The 18,142-nt window shown below is 36.2% G+C and overlaps 1 protein-coding gene across 14 annotated transcripts in view; it reads right to left on the bottom strand.

Moving 5' to 3' along the window:
- Window positions 1–17,236, bottom strand: part of DLG1 (discs large MAGUK scaffold protein 1) — a 192,127-nt gene extending 174,891 nt beyond the window's left edge. For all 14 annotated transcript variants that reach the window (XM_030823041.1, XM_030823038.1, XM_030823037.1 and 11 more), the window contains exon 1: window positions 15,866–17,236. In XM_030823041.1, coding sequence (XP_030678901.1) covers window positions 15,866–16,057 — 192 coding nt within the window. In that variant the 5' untranslated portion in view covers window positions 16,058–17,236. The remainder of the gene's footprint in view (window positions 1–15,865) is intronic.
- Between the last annotated feature and the right edge of the window lie 906 nt (window positions 17,237–18,142).

Raw genomic sequence — 18,142 nt, forward strand, 5'->3', positions numbered from 1 at the left:
AAATATAACTTGGGCCACCACTAAATGATGTTGAGAATCTGAGCATCTTACTTCATGCAAAGCGAGAGATATACTTCGTAAATAAAGGCAGAGTGAAAGCATATGAATGAAAAGGTATATAAACTGTAAGCATAAGAAAGCTAAAGTGCCTATATTGACATATGATAAAACAGACTTCAAGACAGAGTATTTATCTAAAGAAAAAGAGATTTCAAAATGCTAAAAATTTAATTCACCAGGAAGTTATAAGAACCATAAATGTGTGTATTAATAACAGGGCCTTAAAATACACAAGCAAAACCAAGGGAAATTAAAGGGAGAAACAGACAATTCTACAATTTTAGTAAGAGATTTAAACTCCCTGATTAGCAACTGATAGAACTATACAAATATAAGACAGACAAACTCAACAATCAACTGTCTTGACCTAATTAGTATTTATGATAAACAACACTTAACAACTGAAGAAAATACATCACCTTCTGTGAATATGGTACATTTGCCAATACAGACCATATGCTAGGCCACAAAACAAGTCACAAATTTAAAAGGATTGAAATCACAAACAATCCATTCTCTAACCACAATGGAATTAACTGAAAAACAAGATATCTAGTAAAATTCCTAATATTTGAACATTAAACAACACACTTCTAAAAATCTCATGGTTCAAAGAACTCAAGAAGGAAATCAGAAACAATTCAGAATGGAGTAATAATGAAGCTAAATAGGACTATGTAGTAAAGAATTTAACCTTGCTTTTAGCTCCCTCCAAACCCTTGGAATGTCCTGATTGAATTTCCCTGGTTGGAATACTCAGTGTTTATTGTCGCACATTGTTACCAGAAGGGTTAACATCATCCATAACTCCAGAGAAGACAACTGGAAACTCCTCATTTGGAAATTTTCTGGACTCTGCCCCTTGTATCTCTCCCATGGCTGATTTTAATCTGTATCCTTTCAAGTAATAAACCATAACTGTGAGTATAATAGCTTTCAGTGAGTTCTGTGAGTACTTCCAGTAAATTACTGAACCTGAGGGTTCTGAACTATTAACAAACTGTACAAGTACTTCAAAGGAAATCTGTAGCTTTAACTGCTTATATTAAAAATGAAAGTTTAAAATCACTGACCTAAGGATCCACCTTGAGAAGCTATTAAAAAAAAAAGACTAAGTAAAGTAAACCTGAGAGGAAGAGAAGGAAATAATAAAAGGCAGAAATCAATGAAACAGAAAACAAAGAATTGAGTATATTAACAAAGCCAAATAATCATAAAAATAGATAAACCCTATTGTAGACAGATCAAGGAAAGAGAGAATATAATTACCAATAATAAAAAATGCGAGAGGTTATCACTAAAAAAACCTATAGATCTTATAAAGATAATAAAAAAATTATAAAAAACTTTAGGCAAACTAATCCAATAGGTTAGATGAAATCAAGAAATTCCCCAAAAAACACATCTTACCACACACCATATTCTGACACAATATAAAACAGTAAATATGAGTGGCCTCTTAAATTTACATATATACGTCTTTATAAGAAATATAAAGATATTTCTTTAACATATATTAAAGAAATTCAATCTGTTACCAAAATTCTTCCCACTGAGAAAACTCCAGGCCAAAATACACTAAATTCTACCAAGCATTTAAGAAAGAAACAATATCGATTTTACACAATTCTTTCAATAAATAGAGTGAACATCTCCCAACTATGAGATCAGCATAACCTTAATACCAAAACCTGACAAACACATTATAAAAAAAGAAAATGACACAAATATCCTTCATGAACATAAATGCAAGAATCCTTTTTAAAATACAGCAAATTGAATATGAAAAGGATGCTGTAAAGGATAATACATCATGACCAAATATGATATATTTCAAGAAGGCAATGTTAGTTTAACATCTAAAAAATAAATTAATGTAATTCTCTAACAGAATGAAGGAGAAAAATTATATGATTATCTCAACAGACATATAAAATATGTGATCCAATTGAATACCAATTCATAAAACTCTCAGCAAACTAAAAATCCAGAGGAACAATCTCAATCTGATAAAGGGCATTTATGAAAACCCTACAGCTAACAGATGTACAAAGAAGAGCTGGTACCATTTCTACCGAAACTATTCCAAAAAAACTGAAGAAGCTGAACTCCTCCCAACTCATTCTATGAGGCCAGCATCATCCTGATACCAAAACCTGGCAGAGACACAACAAAAAAAGAAAACTTTAGGCCAATATCCTTGATGAACATCCTCAACAAAATACTTAAAAACTGAATCCTGTAGCACATTAAAAAGCTAAACCACCACAGTCAAGCAGGCTTCATCCCGGGATGCAAGGCTGGTTCAACATACGTCAATCAATAAATGTCATTCATCACATAAACAGATCTAAATAAATACAAATCAAACACACAATGAGATACCATCTCACACCTGTCAGAGTGGTTATTATTAAAAAGTCAAAAAACAGATGCTGGTGAGGTTACGGAGAAAAGGGAACACTTATACACTGTTGTTGGGAGTATAAATGGGTTCAACCATTGTAGAAAGTAGTATGGTGATTCCTCAAAGAGCTAAAAGCAGAACTACCATTTGACCCAGCAATCCCACTACTGGTTATATACCTAGAGGAATATAAATCATTCTACCACAAAGACACATGTGCACAAACGTTCACTGCAGCACTACTACTCACAATAGCAAAGACACGGACATCAATGACAGACTGGCTAAAAAAAAATGTGGTACATATACACCATGGGATACCGTGCAGCCATGAAAAAGAACACGATCATGTCTTTTGAGGGAACATGGATGGTGCTAGAGGCTATTATCCTTAGCAAACTAACACAGGAACAGAAAACCAAATACTTCACGTTCTCACTTATAAGTGGGAACTAAATGATGAGAACTGATGAACACAAGAGAACAACAGACACTGGGGTCTACTTGAGGGTGGAGAGTGGGAGGAGGGAGAGGAGCAGAAAAGATAACTACTGGGTACTGGACATAATACTTGGGTGAGGTAATAATCTGTTCACCTATGTAACAAAGCTTCACGTGTACCCCTGAACCTAAAAGTTTCAAAAAACAAACAAAAAACCCTACCGCTAACGTACACAATGGTGATATGTTCAACATTAAGATGGAGGAAAGGATGCTTACTTGCCTCACTTGTTTTCAACATTATGCTGGAGGCCCTAATTGTGGCTGGAAGGCAGGCACAAGAAAGAAGAAGTATAACAGCCAGTAAAGATTAAGTAAAACTGTCTCTATTTGCAAATGACATGGCTGTTCGCACTGAAAGCCCCAAGGAATTTAGAAGACTACAAGCAGAGTTGGTTTCTTCTAAGGGTCGTGAGGACGAATCTGTTCCATGCCTCTCTTCCTAACTTCCAGCGGCTTGCTGGCAGTCTTTTGCATTCCTTGGCTTACAGATGCATCACTCTGATCTGTCTTCATCTTCACATGGCATTCTTGCCGTGTCATGATCTTCACATGGCATTCTTGCTGTGTCACGTCTCTTTGACCAAATTCCTCCTTTTCATAAGCACACCAGTTATACTGGAATAGCCCACCCCAATAACCTCATTTTAATTTGACTATCTCTGTAAAGACCTTATCTCCAAATAAGGTCATATTGAGATATTAGGGGCTAGGACTCCAACGTATATATTTTTTTTTTTTTTTTTTGAGACGGAGTCTCGCTCTGTCACCCAGGCTGGAGTGCAGTGGCGCGATCTCGGCTCACTGCAAGCTCCGCCTCCCGGGTTCACGCCATTCTCCTGCCTCAGCCTCTCTGAGTAGCTGGGACTACAGGCGCCCGCCACCACGCCCGGCTAATTTTTTGTATTTTTAGTAGAGACGGGGTTTCACCGTGGTCTCGATCTTCTGACCTCGTGATCCGCCCGCCTCGGCCTCCCGAAGTGCTGGGATTACAAGCGTGAGCCACCGCGCCCAGCCCCAACGTGTATTTTTTTTGTGGGAGACACAATTCAACCCAAAACACTTAACAAAAGAAGATTGACTCATGTAAAGCATGAAATGATACTCAACATCACAAGTCATCAAAGAAATGCAAATAAAGTCAAAATACCCACTAAATCACTGCATATCCGCTAAAATGGCTAAATTTGGGGAGAAAGAGGAGACAAAGACAAGCATTGGTAAAAATGTGGAGTGACTGGGACTCTCATCAACTGCCCACATGTGAAAATAACCATTCTTATACCTAGCATATGAAAACAACCTCAAGACAGTTATCAACGAGAAATAAAAATACATGTCCACACAAAAACTTGTACATGAAGATCCCTAACACCTTCATTCAAAATAGCCAAAAGCTGGTAACAATCTAACTGTCCATCAACAGACAGGAATGAACAAAGTGTTTTATATCCAGACACCAGAATATACCTCTTCAATAAGAAGAAAATTGCTGACACAAACAACCTCAATGAATCTCAAAAGCATTACGAGTTTTTTTTTTAAAAAGACACTAAAGAGTCTTACTGTATGAATTCATTTATATAAAATGTTTGAAAATGTAAAATAATTTATCGTGAGAAAGGCAGATTAGTGGTACCTGGTGGGGAGTTTGCTGAATGAATACCAAGGAGCACAAACAATCTTTTTGGAGTGAGGAAAATACTCTGTATCTCAACTATGGAAATGGTTTCACAGGGGTTTGCAGCTGTCAAAACTAATCAAACTGTACGCTTTACACAGACACAGCTCAATGAACATAAATTATACTTAGTAAAAATGATTAAATAAAATAGTACATATTTGTAAATCTGTTAGAAAACATCCCATTTCCAAGAGCAACAACAATAACAAAAATGAGAACTTGAATTAAATGTAAAGGGCCAATCTCTATGAAGAAAACTTCAAAATGCTACGGAAGTGAATAAAGGAACACTACTTAGTTATTCTTGGATAAAGACTCATTATTTTAAGTTTGAATTTTCCAAGAAAATAATCTATAATAATGTTTTTGCAATCAAAGTATCAATACAGTTTTATTTGGGTGAGTCCGAGTATGTGGCAGGGTACTAGTAATTATAATCTGGAAAAACTAGCATATGAGAAGAAAATTCTGAATTAAAAGTCATGAGAGGCAACTGGCTCTATCCAGTTCTCTCACAAAGAAGCACTAGAAGGTCTCAATAATTCAAAGTTTGATAGCAGCACAAAGAGAAACAAAGTGTTGAACAGAACACCGAGTCTACAATACAACCAAATCAATATGCAAATGTAATAGCTGTGATAAGAATAATACTTTAAATCAGTAGGGGAATGATGGATTATTGAATAAATAGTATTTGGTAAATGGCCATTTGGGGAAAAATATAAGGATTCTTACGGCGTAACTTAAAAAAAATTACCTATTAGATCACAGACCTAAATATAAAGAACTGACCCAAACACTTAAACAAAATATGAATAAACCTGTTCCTACCGCCGGAATGGTGAAGTCTAAGTAAGAAATGATATTCAGGGCTGGGCACGGTGGCTTTGGGAGGCTGAGGTGGGCGGATCATGAGGTCAGGAGATGGAGACCAGCCTGGCTAACACGGTGAAACCCCGTCTCTACTAAAAACACAAAAATTAGCCGGGCGTGGTGGCGGGCGCCTGTAGTCCCAGCTACTCGGGAGGCTGAGGCAGGAGAATGGCGTGAACCCAGGAGGCAGAGCCTGTAGTGAGCCGAGATGGCGCCACTGCACTCCAGCCTGGGCAACTGAGCGAGACTCTGTCTCAAAAAAAAAAAAAAGAAAGAAAAAAGAAATGATACTCAGAAACAAAAAAGACTAATAAATTTGAATACATAAAATTTAAAACTTTGGTTGTCACCAACTTAAAAAGAAAATGCCAACCAGTTTGGGGGGAGGGGTAGGAGGAGGGAGAGCTCAAGTACATTACAAAAGGGCCAGTTTTGAAATTTATAATAAAGTCCTACAAATCAATTTTTAAAAAACGAAAAAGAAAAATGAGCAAGACACATAGACTGACAGTTCACTGTATAAAGAATTACAGGTACTCAAGAAACAATGAAAAGATGTTCATCCTCCCACTCATGAAGAAATGCACATTAAAACAATGACCTCTCACTTTTATCTGGGCATACCCACAAAACCACAAACGCCCAATAATACCTAGTTTTGATGAAGGTGTGGGAAAACAGAAACTCTAATGCAGGTAAAAATATAAATGAAAGTAACTTTTTGCCAGCAATTTAACACTATCAAAATATTAAATACATATAACCTTTGACTCAGGAATTTTATTTTTGTGTGATAGCAGCAAAACTTGTTATTTACAATTTACAAATGATATTACTATTTGTATACAAATACAATTAAAATTGGTATTATTCTAAAGCTTTAGTAATTAAGAGAATGCATATTGGCACAGGGTTAGACCGACTGATGAGTGGAACATAAGTAAGAGTTCAGAAACAGACTCACATGTGGGAATGAAGGACATTATATATCATGGGGAAAATGGAAAGAATTTGTCAATAAATGTGACTGGGACAATTGAGTATCCATTAGAAAAAATGAAATGTGACTCCTGTATCATACCAAAACAAAAATTTAAGGCAGATTTGAGATCTCAATGTGAAAAGATCTAAATATAAAACTTTTAGAAGACAATACTACATAGGAGATTATGACTTCTAGCTATGTAAGGACAGTCAAAACAAGACAAGAAATGTGTAAACCTAAACAGAAAACACTGGTAATTTGACATTGAAATTCCCAACTGATTCTATTCATCAGAAGATAACATAACGGTCAGTTAACAGAGTTACGAAAGAAAAAAAGAAAAGAGAAATAAAAAATGAACATATCCTAATGTGCTGAACCAAAAAGCCACAAGCCATAAAATCTCTAACAACTATATTCGACATTACCCAGTGGTTCAAAAATATACAAAATCAACGATTTATTGTTCAGGAATTGTTTTAAAAAAAGCGAGGAATACCAAATATAGAATTCGGAATTATTACTGAGTTGGGAAGGAATGACAAAGAATCTGAGGAGAGCAAACAGGGGACTTCTAAGGGAATAGGTATCACTCTTTTATTACTTTTAATGTTATGTAGCCATTCTTTATACCTACATATATTTTATACCTATTAGTTTGTATCTACTCAATATTTAATAAAGGCAAATTTTAAATACCATGCAAATAACCAAGAAATCATACTCTGTCAGACTTTTGTATACCACTAGGGTTCACTCAACCCAATTCTGGTTTGTATGGGGTGGGGGGGGTGGTAATTAAAAGCAATTCTAAATATTTTAATGACTGCTTTTCCAATATTGTTACTCTTTCTTAAGATCTTTCATATAACAAAGAGAAAATTTGCTTTTTTACATATGAATAAGATTCATTCTATCTGGAAATAAATCATCGCTATTCCATCATCCTTCAGATACCAACTTGGTAAGTCTCTCCTTTTTTTTCCCTTAAGCTTTCGCTGAACACAGTTCAGAATTCAAAAATTTTAGCTTTTTGCCTGTGCTGAAAGATTCCCAAGATGAGGTCTCTCCTTTTTTTTCCTTAAGCTTTTGCTGAACATGGTTAAGAATTCAAAAATTTTAACTTTTGGCCTGTGTTGAAAGATTCCCAAGATTGTTCCCAGATTCAATGATTTGCTCGTAGGACTTATGAGAGTGAGTCATATTCACAGATATGATTTATTACAACGAAAGGCTACAAAGCAAAAATCAGCAAAGAAAAAAGGCACATGGGGAAGTTTGGGGAAAACCGGGAGCCACTTTCCAGAATCCTCTTCCAGTGGAGTCACACAAGATTTCCTGAATTCACCCAGCAACAAGTTGTGACAATACACGTGAAATGCCATCCACCATGAAAGACTGTTAGAGACTCAGGACCCAGGGTTTTCACTGTGGGCTGGTCACATAGGCACCTAGCGCATGACAAAATTTCAGACTCCCAGAAGGAGGTATTCGGCAGAAATAATATTTTGTACAAACAGTTTAGGCACAGTAAGCGACTTGATCAGCTAGTGGTAGGAATCCTCCCGAAATCTAAGTTTCCAGACACTAGTCAGCAGCCAACCTTACAAGCTGGCCTTTTCAGAGAGCAGTTTAGGTTATGTTAACTTTTTTCTGCCCACCACCATTAATGGCAAAGAGAAGAAAACTGACACAGAGAGACATTTTACAACTATTAGCTGATCATAATTTATATTTCAAATTTGTGAAATATGTCAAATATGGATTGCTCTTTTCTCTAAAACCAACTGAGGAAGCCTAAAAAAAAAAGGCTTCTGCCAGGAGTTCCCAGTGGTTTGTGTATCACATCTCTTAATGGCTATGAACTTCAAGAGAAGGTTTCTTTTTTATGTACTTTATCTCCAGCAAGTGCCAAAAATACCTTAAAATAGATTCATTTTCTTAAAAAACACAGCTATACTGTCAGAACAAACCCACTCTTGGACCGTAAGTCCAGAAAAACACAGTCAACTGCTTCACTCCTTAAAACATACTATCAAACAAAAGTTATTATTTTCTACTTCTGCAAGACTAATAAGCAATCATGAACTATAACTTCTCCTGCTGTCTGAGATGTTTTTATAGAGACAGTTCCCTATTGATGGATAGGCTATATTCCAAAAATTAGTAGTTTTTGATTGTTTGGAACAATTTAAAATAAGAATGTAAATTATGACTAGGTTCCTAAAGCCAACCCATAAAAAGCCCACTTAACACAACATACCTTAGACCTGTATTAATTCAAACACAGGTAGTCATCAAACACACACAGACGCATTTTGAAATTAAAACTCGGCCGGGCGCGATGGCTCATGCCTGTAAGCCCAGCACTCTGGGAAGTTGAGGCGGGCGGATCACCTGAGGTCGGGAGTTCAAGTCCAGCCTGATCAACATGGAGAAACCCGTCTCTAGTAAAAATACAAAATTAGCCAGGCATGGTGGCGCACGCCTGTAATCCCAGCCACTCAGGAGGCTGAGGCAGGAGAATCGCTTGAACCCAGGAGGCAGAGGTTGCAGTGAGCCGAGATATGCCGCTGCACTCCAGCCTGGGCAACAAGAGTGAAACTCGGACTCAAAAAAATATATATAAAAATAAAAAAAGAAATTAAAACTCAGATTACCAAAACATTCACTGTCTTCTTACCTACCTCTATTCTCAAACACATGCTCAAGATATTTCTTCTTTGGTAGTAGCAAATAGGGATAGGGTGGCCAAATTGAGAAGCAGGGGCTACAATGACTTTCTTAATCTGAAAATTAAAGTAATTTAAAAATTGAATATTCTTAAACCACATCACCCTTACTTATTCACTTGGCAATCTCCCTTGATGATAGGATTTGTTCAAATCTAATTTACAAATGCTCAGTGAACTTTATAAATAAAATGTTTTACAAAAATGTGATGTATCATCAAAGCCTAGATTCAAAACCTCTTTCACATGCTTGTCAACTTAGAAGCCCTGGCTCTTCCTTTATTAATAAGCCCTGGCTGAATTATGTCCCCAGCCCTCCCCACCAAAATTCATATACTGAAGTCCTAACTTCCAGTACCTCAGAATGTATCTTTATTCGAAGACAAGGACTTCAAAACGGTAATTAAGATGTGGCCTTTAGGGTGTGGTGGTCCAATCTGACTGGTTTCCTTATAAAAGAAGGAAATTCGGACCCACTGAGAGACCCAGCGGGGATATGCATGCACAGAGGAAAGGCCACGTGAAGAGGCGGCAAGAAGGTGGCCATCTGCAAGCTAAGGGGAAAGGCCTCAGGGGAAATCTCAGCATGCACAGGGGAAAGGCCTCAGGAAATCTCACCAGCGCTCTGAGCTTGGACTTTCAGCCTCCAGAACACTGAGAAATTAAATTTGTTGTTTAAACCAACCAATAAATCTGCAGTTTTTGTTATGGCAGCCCTAGCCAACTAATACAGAGCTTTAAAAGACATTACTATGTACACTGTAGAATTTAATACGCTAAAGTTTTATTCCAGCATCTCCACTGACAGAATTTCTAAATTAATAACAGAAAAGTTACACTAGGTAACATGATTAGTACATAAATGCCTTAAGGGCAGATTTCCTTTGTTTACTGCTATATACCCAGTGCACAGGTGCTTAATTACTGAGAGAACGAATCAATGAATAAATTAATCAATCAATAATTTTCTTTGTAAAAATGAGAAAGACACATACCCTATTTTAACTTCCTGAAATGATTACACTGCTTCAGTGTTATATATTTAAACCAAGTGGTATTTGTTTTAAAATAAAATGTTCTTTTAAAACGTGCTATGATTGTCCATTTATAAAAAGAAAATTTTGTAACTATACAAAGTGTGAAAAAGAAAATTTCAAAAATAAGTACATTCTTAAAGGAAGATAAGAAAAATTACATTCCAAAATGTAATGTACTAGATTTTCAAAGAAAAGGCTAATAATATATATCACAGTATAGTTCTAAATGGATATAGGAGAACAATAATCAACTATTTCTAGCTGCAGACATATTATGGGCCACTGCTATCAGCAAATGCTTATAGAAACTATTTACCAATACATGAAAAAATTATTTAATTCATTCAGTTTAAGAAAGGAGTTTTTGGGCTTTTTTCTCTGTACCCCTCTATCCAGCAGAGAAAGAAAGGAGTTTAATACACCATCCTGAAAGACTGAGGAACTAGCTAGAGTCCCACAGTCACTGAAGAATACTGTTTTTCCTTTGGAGAAACCATGAAGTCAATAAAAAGGGACTTTAAAATAGAACAGTACCCTAAAGATACCGGCTCAATGTAAAGGTTTGGTAGCACAGACATGAGAAAGTACATTTCATCTTAGAAGAAGGAAGATACTAGAGGAGGGCTGTGCTTTTAACATCAAAAGGCATTTAACCTTAACTACTGTTAAAAATTATTCTAATCCAATTCTAACAAGCAAACTGCTATTGATCATTATTTATTACACAGTATTTTTCAATTTGAAATCTATTTTGAAACAGTATTCTTAAATAAGAATATCTTAAGTTACCTATTAGTGCTCAGTGAACTGCTTCAAGGAAACCTTACATACCACGTACCATACCCTAACAGTAAAGGGACATAATCCTTTTACTTCGGTGTAATGGTAGCTTTTTTGCAATGTTTACTTTTGCTTCTGAAGGCTGGAACAAAGAAGTGAGAAGGATAAAGAAACATAGCAGGGGCCCGGCGTGGTGGCTCATGCCTGTAATCCCAGCACTTTGGGAGAACAAGGCGGGCAGATCACCTGAGGTCAGGAGTTCGGGACCAGCCTGGCCAACATGATGAAACCCCATCTCTACTAAAAATACAAAAAAATGAGCCGAGTGTGGTGGTGGGCACTTGTAATCCCAGCTACTCGGGAGGCTGATGTGGAGAATCACTTGAACCCGGGAGGTGTAGGCTGCAGTGAACCGAGCCGAGGCCGCGCCACTGCACTCCAGCCTGGGTGACAGAGTGAGACTCCATCTCAAAAAGAAAAGAAAAAAAAAAGAAACATAACAGGAAGCAAACACTCAATAAAGCTACGTTTCAACCTTTATGTAGACATTTTATCAACTAGATGTGTGAAGAGAGCCTCAATTGGACTTTTCTGCTTTATTTCAGCTAAACAGACACATTACTTGACAAGCTCTAAAATTAATCCGACTTCAGTAAAAATACTGTGTGTATGCATTAGGTCAGACACTGTAGATTGCTTTGCCCAACACTACAATCTGTTTTCCTTGCTTTTGTCTAATATAGAGGCTATAAAAGCTAAATACTGTACAGTCATCCTTTGGTGTCTGTGGGGGACAGGTTCCAGGACCTCCCAAAGAGACCAAAATCTGAAGATACTCAAGTCCCCTGATATAAAGTGGTGTATGTAGTATTTGCAAATAACCTATGTACATCCTCCCATATACTTTAAATCATCTCTAGAGTACTTACATTGCCTAGCACAATGTTAATGCTATGTAAATAGTTGTTATAATGTATTGCTCAGGGAAAAATGACAAGAAAAAATGTCTGTATATGTTCAGTACAAACACAATTTTTTTTCCCCAAATTCTGATCCAGTCGGTTGAATCCACAGATGTGGAATCCATGGATACGAACAGCTGACTGTAGTTGGTTTCCAACTCTCCCTTACTACTAGGAGAGTCTGTGTGACACAGTTTTAATCAATGAAATATACACAGACATCTACTAGCTTTATAAACCACACTCCTTTCCCCTTTCCACCTCTTTTCCCTGTCTTTATGACTAGAGCTGCAACAGACATCTTTCAATGAAGCAAAGGCCAAGAGAAAAAGACGTCCACAGCTGTAGCAGCTGCATATTTCCAAGCTGACTATAATGAGGAAAAAATAGGGGTCTGTTTGTTTAAAGTCATTGTTAGTTTAGTATTTATTATTTGCAAATATCTTAAGCATATTTCACCCAGGGAGAAGTGGGGTGGGTAGTGGGGAAAATGATGTAATTGTAAGATAGGTCTTCTCGTTTTCCACCCAATTATCTTTCAACAGCAAAAAGCAAATCATTAAGAATATGAAGCAACATAGCAAGGAGTCATGAACAAGTCCTGAAGCTACTTGTATCCCTGGCCAAGAAACACAGCTAAGTGAGAACAGTACCTTTTCCAATAAAATAGAAACGCCACGGTTTTAACACCTTATGCTATTTCCCTGCAGAGAGAAGACACCCAAAAAAACACTCCTGACTTTATACTGGGTGTTCTGCCTTCCCTCTGGGATTCTCTCACTTCAATTACTGCTGTCACCAAACATACTTTAATGCTTTATTACAAAAAGCATTCTGACGGCTTCTCTTAGGGCAGTTAGTAAAGGCAAGAACTTTCAAGAGCTTGATACTACAAAAAAACAAACAACTTTAACTAGCTTCACAAAATGTAAGTTTCTGATCATCACATACCTCATTTCCCCTAGGGACCTTAGGCTCCGGCCTTACTGTGCCTACTATTTTGAAATAGCTAATTCTACACTAAGGAGTTGGCACACCTTCAGAGGCACTATGATTTTGCTAATTTCTGTTCACATCCACCCCCAAAAGAACTGCCTCCCGAACAGCTTCATAGTCTCTACACTAAGAACTTGAATGTCCTCTGCATTCTCCTTACATTCCCAAAGGTCCTTTCTCTGAGTTCTAACGTGAGAGATTAAACAGGCTTCTTTCCACAGGCACTGACACCAGAAATTAACTCATGTTTTGGTGACACTGCTCCAATTATACACATGCATGCACACTCTCACTCTGACATACATGGAGACTTCCAAGATTCTATAGTAAACATATTGCTTCTTCATGATAATCTATTACTGTAACCTTCTTGGATAAATGTCTCATAAAGAACAGAAGGGTTAAGAGGTAAACTCGAGTCACGTAGAAAACTGACTTTTTAAAAAGATATTTCCAACAAACAAGGTGGTGCTTTTATTCCTTTTCAAAAGCTCACTGCCATAAATGAAAATATTCAGCTTAGTTTTAAATGTGATTTGGAATTTACATAGTAAGATTACTTGTTGTTTACATACAAATTAAGGAAGTAAACAGTTATTGGCATTAGAAGTACTGTTAGGAAATAAACTTTTTGCACATGCAATATTGGTATTAGCTTATACACTGGAAAGAAAGATGTGTTTACCCTTACTGTCTCAAGCCATTTCTGAAATGTTTTAACTAAAAGTTGTGGGACAATTTTGGTATAATTCCCCCCAATAAGTATTCTTCTTTAATCACATATTAAAATTTTTAATTAATTTACTTGTCAGTTTCACCATAAAGCTTTAATAAATTTTGCATCTATCAAAATACACTAATGAAAAATGTGACTAGGATGCTGAAGTCTTAGAAACTATATTTCTGCATGTCTCTTGTCAATACTACCTGCCATAAAATTCATTTTGGAAAACAATTTTTAAAAATTCTATCCACAAATGGCTAAGCCCCAAAATAACCCACTCCTTTTTATTTCCCAAAGTATCTAATGATTTCCTAAATTGTAAACATATAACTTAGATGCCCTTTTAACTATCTTTAATTACCAAGTATGTGACATTTTCAATAAAATATTTTCTTCATTTTCCCACCAGAGGGCAACCAAGAACCTCAAGTGCTGCTGTGCAATGAATTTAACAGCATCCAAAGTGGTTTAAAGGAGTGGGGGATGGGGAGGAGTTTAAAGTTCACTGAGCCTATCAGACTAGCCATGAGCAATGGCATGTTACTTCTTAAAACCTTCTGTAATAATAGCAGTATTTTGAAACATCTTATATGCATAAGATGTTTAATTTACCTACATATAAGGAGGAACATTTTTTACAGTGATTAAGCTTTATAAAAATACTCCTTAAAAAATTTAAAATCCTTTCCCTAAAACACTCTTGTACATACCACATGAAAAAACAGGCTTAACACCTAGAGAAAAAAAAATGTAGCCTTAGCTATTTAAACAATGCATATGAATTTTACACTGGCTCATAGTTTAACAACCAATATGAATGTTAAATTTGTTAAAAATCTGTTTCTATCAGCAGCATACTTTTTCTTGTGCAATCATTTCCATTTCCTATTTCAGAAAATTTCTGAAATCTCAGCAGGAAAATAAGAATTCTCTGACAAAACAAATAATTTAAAGTAAAGAGGGAAAAATGCTTGGGTGACCAGAAAAGCAATATATTCTTTAATAAAGGGGTAAAACCCTTTCAGCCTAATTTAATCAGCTAGCAATTTGAGACCTCTTCACATCAGCAATTGAAAAGTTTCAGTCCTACAAAAACTAAAAAGAAAAAAAAGTTTGATTCAAAACAATACCTCAAAATAAGAAATTATTCCCCCAAATACTACATTAGAGGGCTCTCTTCCTACAAATAGCTTTAAACCATATGTTGTTTTTATTGTTGTTGTTGAGATGGAGTCTCGCTCTGTGGCCCAGTCCGGAGTGCAGTGGCGTGATCTTGGCTCACTGCAAGCTCCACCTCCTGGGTTCACGCCATTCTCCTGCCTCAGCCTCCAGAGTAGCTGGGGGACTACAGGCATCCGCCACCGCACCCAGCTAATTTTTTTGTACTTTTTAGTAGAGATGGGGTTTCACCATGTTAACCAGGATGGTCTTGGTCTCCTGACCTCATGATCCACCCGCTTCAGCATATGTTGTTTTTGATTGCAGAAATCAGGTAAAAATGCACCCGTTCTTTGTTCCATTTAATATTTTATATAAGAATAACCATAAACCTATCTTTAAGGCAAACTTTACATTCATTTTATTTATATAGAACACATTACTAAATTAACCAGTTTCATTTATAGGAAATGAGTAGTAAAGTCATGGTTCTTTTGGTGTTTATTTTGTTCAAAAGCTTTCTTTCCTCTATACAATCTAAACAGCAATACAATTTAGTATCAAAATCAAAGTCTATGGCATTAGTGTAAATATTAAACCTGCCACAAGCAGTTTCTTCCATCAAAGTGATGTCAGAAACCATCTCCAGTCCTGCATATCAATGGTGCTTCCCGTACACTTAATTCTCCACAGTAGCAACACATAAAAACCAAGTCAATAATTAATCCTCATTAATGGAGAAGGACAACATTTTACATGCAGCTTTCATAAAAATCAGATCCTTTTCTACTATACCTTAACTGTGCACAGACCAATTCTTTACTCATGTCAGACACACAAAGGACAGGAATCTATGACATGAATTAAAGTCAATCAAACCATCTAATAATCTAAATTATATTTCTTTGCTGAAATACTATTGGATTTTAAAACCAAGCTTTTTAAGGAAGTATTATTCAAACCCACCTTACATCCAAACATTAAGGATACTGTGCTGTTGGAGCATGCTACTTTACAGTGGCATAACATCGGAGAAAAGCAATCCAAGTTTTTGATGCTAGGAGACATTTTTTCAGACCCTGAGCATTTAAATTGATCCAAGACTGAAATTCCATAAAAATGCCTCGGTGCATGTTGTTTGCTGACTGTCTTGAACATTTAACCTAGATCCAAAGCACTCTTTTTAAAGAAAAATTGTATTAAAATGTTGCATTCTTCATTGTTTCCACCCCCGCAGCAGAGATCAGGTCGGTATACTATGATTGGAATTAAATGCTGTTTCTTTTTCCTGCATAATAAAACTGCTTCAATAAAATTATAGTCAAAATTACCAGAACGAAAGTGCTCATTTAGCACCACTTTGTCAGGGCCTTGCTAATATCCTTAAAATTTAATCCAGCATCGGATTCACCACAGAGCTCCACTTGCTGCAATACAAGCTCTGCTATCTCCTCCATGAGAATAAGATACAACTCAAGCAGAGCCACTATGCTCAAATATATGCTGGCTGCTTTGGGGGAGGGGCAAAGATGTTGCAGCAAGGATTCATTACATGGTTCAATAAGAGATGAGCCCAGAGCTTGTCATATATGATGCTTTCTTACTACACCACTAAACACTGTAGTCTGATTTAAAATATAGTTTTAATGGTAAAAAGAGTACCTTGATTATATTTTGTAGTTTGATTCCTCTCTATAAACAATTCAAGTAACAACAACAAAAATCAATCATCTGGCGAAGTTAAGTAGAATAATTACAAATTAAACTTGGACAGTAAAAGAAGTTCAATATTTTCTAATACATCAAAATCACTTAAAATCTGGAAAAACATTGCTGAACCAATTTTGATGTATATCTATACCATATGGAAAGTTTAAAAGCAGAAAGTCAAGTAGTTTAATTCACCAACATATCACTGATTTATACACTCTTTCAAATATTATTTTCTGTGCTTTGGCTTTTTAATCAACCCTTTGGCAGAAAAGCTATCATTACCTAATCACATTCAAAGCAACAAATAAAATACTGTGAAAATGTCATTCTTACAGTATTTTATATTTAAAATCTTGCACACAAATGTTACATCTTATGCAGTACCTTCACTATAATTTAAATGGACAGTATTTATTGAAACTCCAAAGTTGAATTAACAAATGCCAGTAAAATGCTAAATAACACTCAAAGGAATATTTACTGCTTCATCTATGTAATTTTCTTTCTTCTACTATTATTTGGGTTGTTCTAAGTACTACATCTATATTGCAGTTAAGAAATATAATTGCTAATGAAGACCGTCAAATTTTACAAAACTGCCTGTAATCCCAGCACTCTGGGTGGCCGAGGTGGGTGGATCACCTGAGGTCAGGAGTTCGAGACCAGCCTGGCCAACATGGTGAAACCCTGTCTCTAGTAAAAACACACAAAAATTAGCCAGGCGTGGTGGTAATACGCGCCTGTAGTCCCAGATACTTGGGAGGCTGAGGCAGGAGAATAGCTTGAAACTGGGAGATGGAGGTTGCAGTGAACCGAGATTGCACCACTGCACTCCAGCCTGGGCGACAGAGTGAGACTCCATCTCAATAAAAAAAAAAAAAAAAAAAAAAGAACAATTTTACAAAACTAAAATTATCAATTCATATATTTGTACTCAACAACCTTGTCTCTATATGCTTAGTAAGCAAAGCTGTTTGTGGAAAGGTATACTATATTTACTATATTTTGCTATACACCAGAAACAGCGTGCCGAAAGACAAAAATTCCCTTATCACCAACCATAACTCTAATTCCAAACCTGCTCAAGAACACTTTTAATTCCAATTTCCTACACAATTCTCTATTCTGTTCCATTCCTACTTATGTAATTGTAATAAGGGGTGAGAGAGAGAAGAAACTAGGTTACATTTCTAAAACAGTAAAGGAAATAGCTGGTTTTCCAATCTAATTACCCTGACAGGTAAATAACTGCAAATCACGTGACTTGTGAAACTTAAATGAAAAGTCAAATGTCAGCTGTAACTAGGGCAAGAAAAAGTAAACTGTGCTCCTTAGAAGCCTTTATATTTAAAAATACATTTACTAAGTCAGAGCCATAGTTCTTAAGCTGTGGTTCTCAGCCTTTTTCACTGCAGTGCCTCAGGGGTGTCACCAACGTTCTTTCATTTTAAAACTTTCATTTTCAAATTTACAAATTTTAATTTAAAAAACCTGGAAGCACAAATGTGTAACAAGTTTTAATACTGGTGT

This window comes from Nomascus leucogenys, chromosome 11 (genome assembly GCF_006542625.1).
Source record: "Nomascus leucogenys isolate Asia chromosome 11, Asia_NLE_v1, whole genome shotgun sequence".
NCBI lineage: Eukaryota > Metazoa > Chordata > Mammalia > Primates > Hylobatidae > Nomascus > Nomascus leucogenys.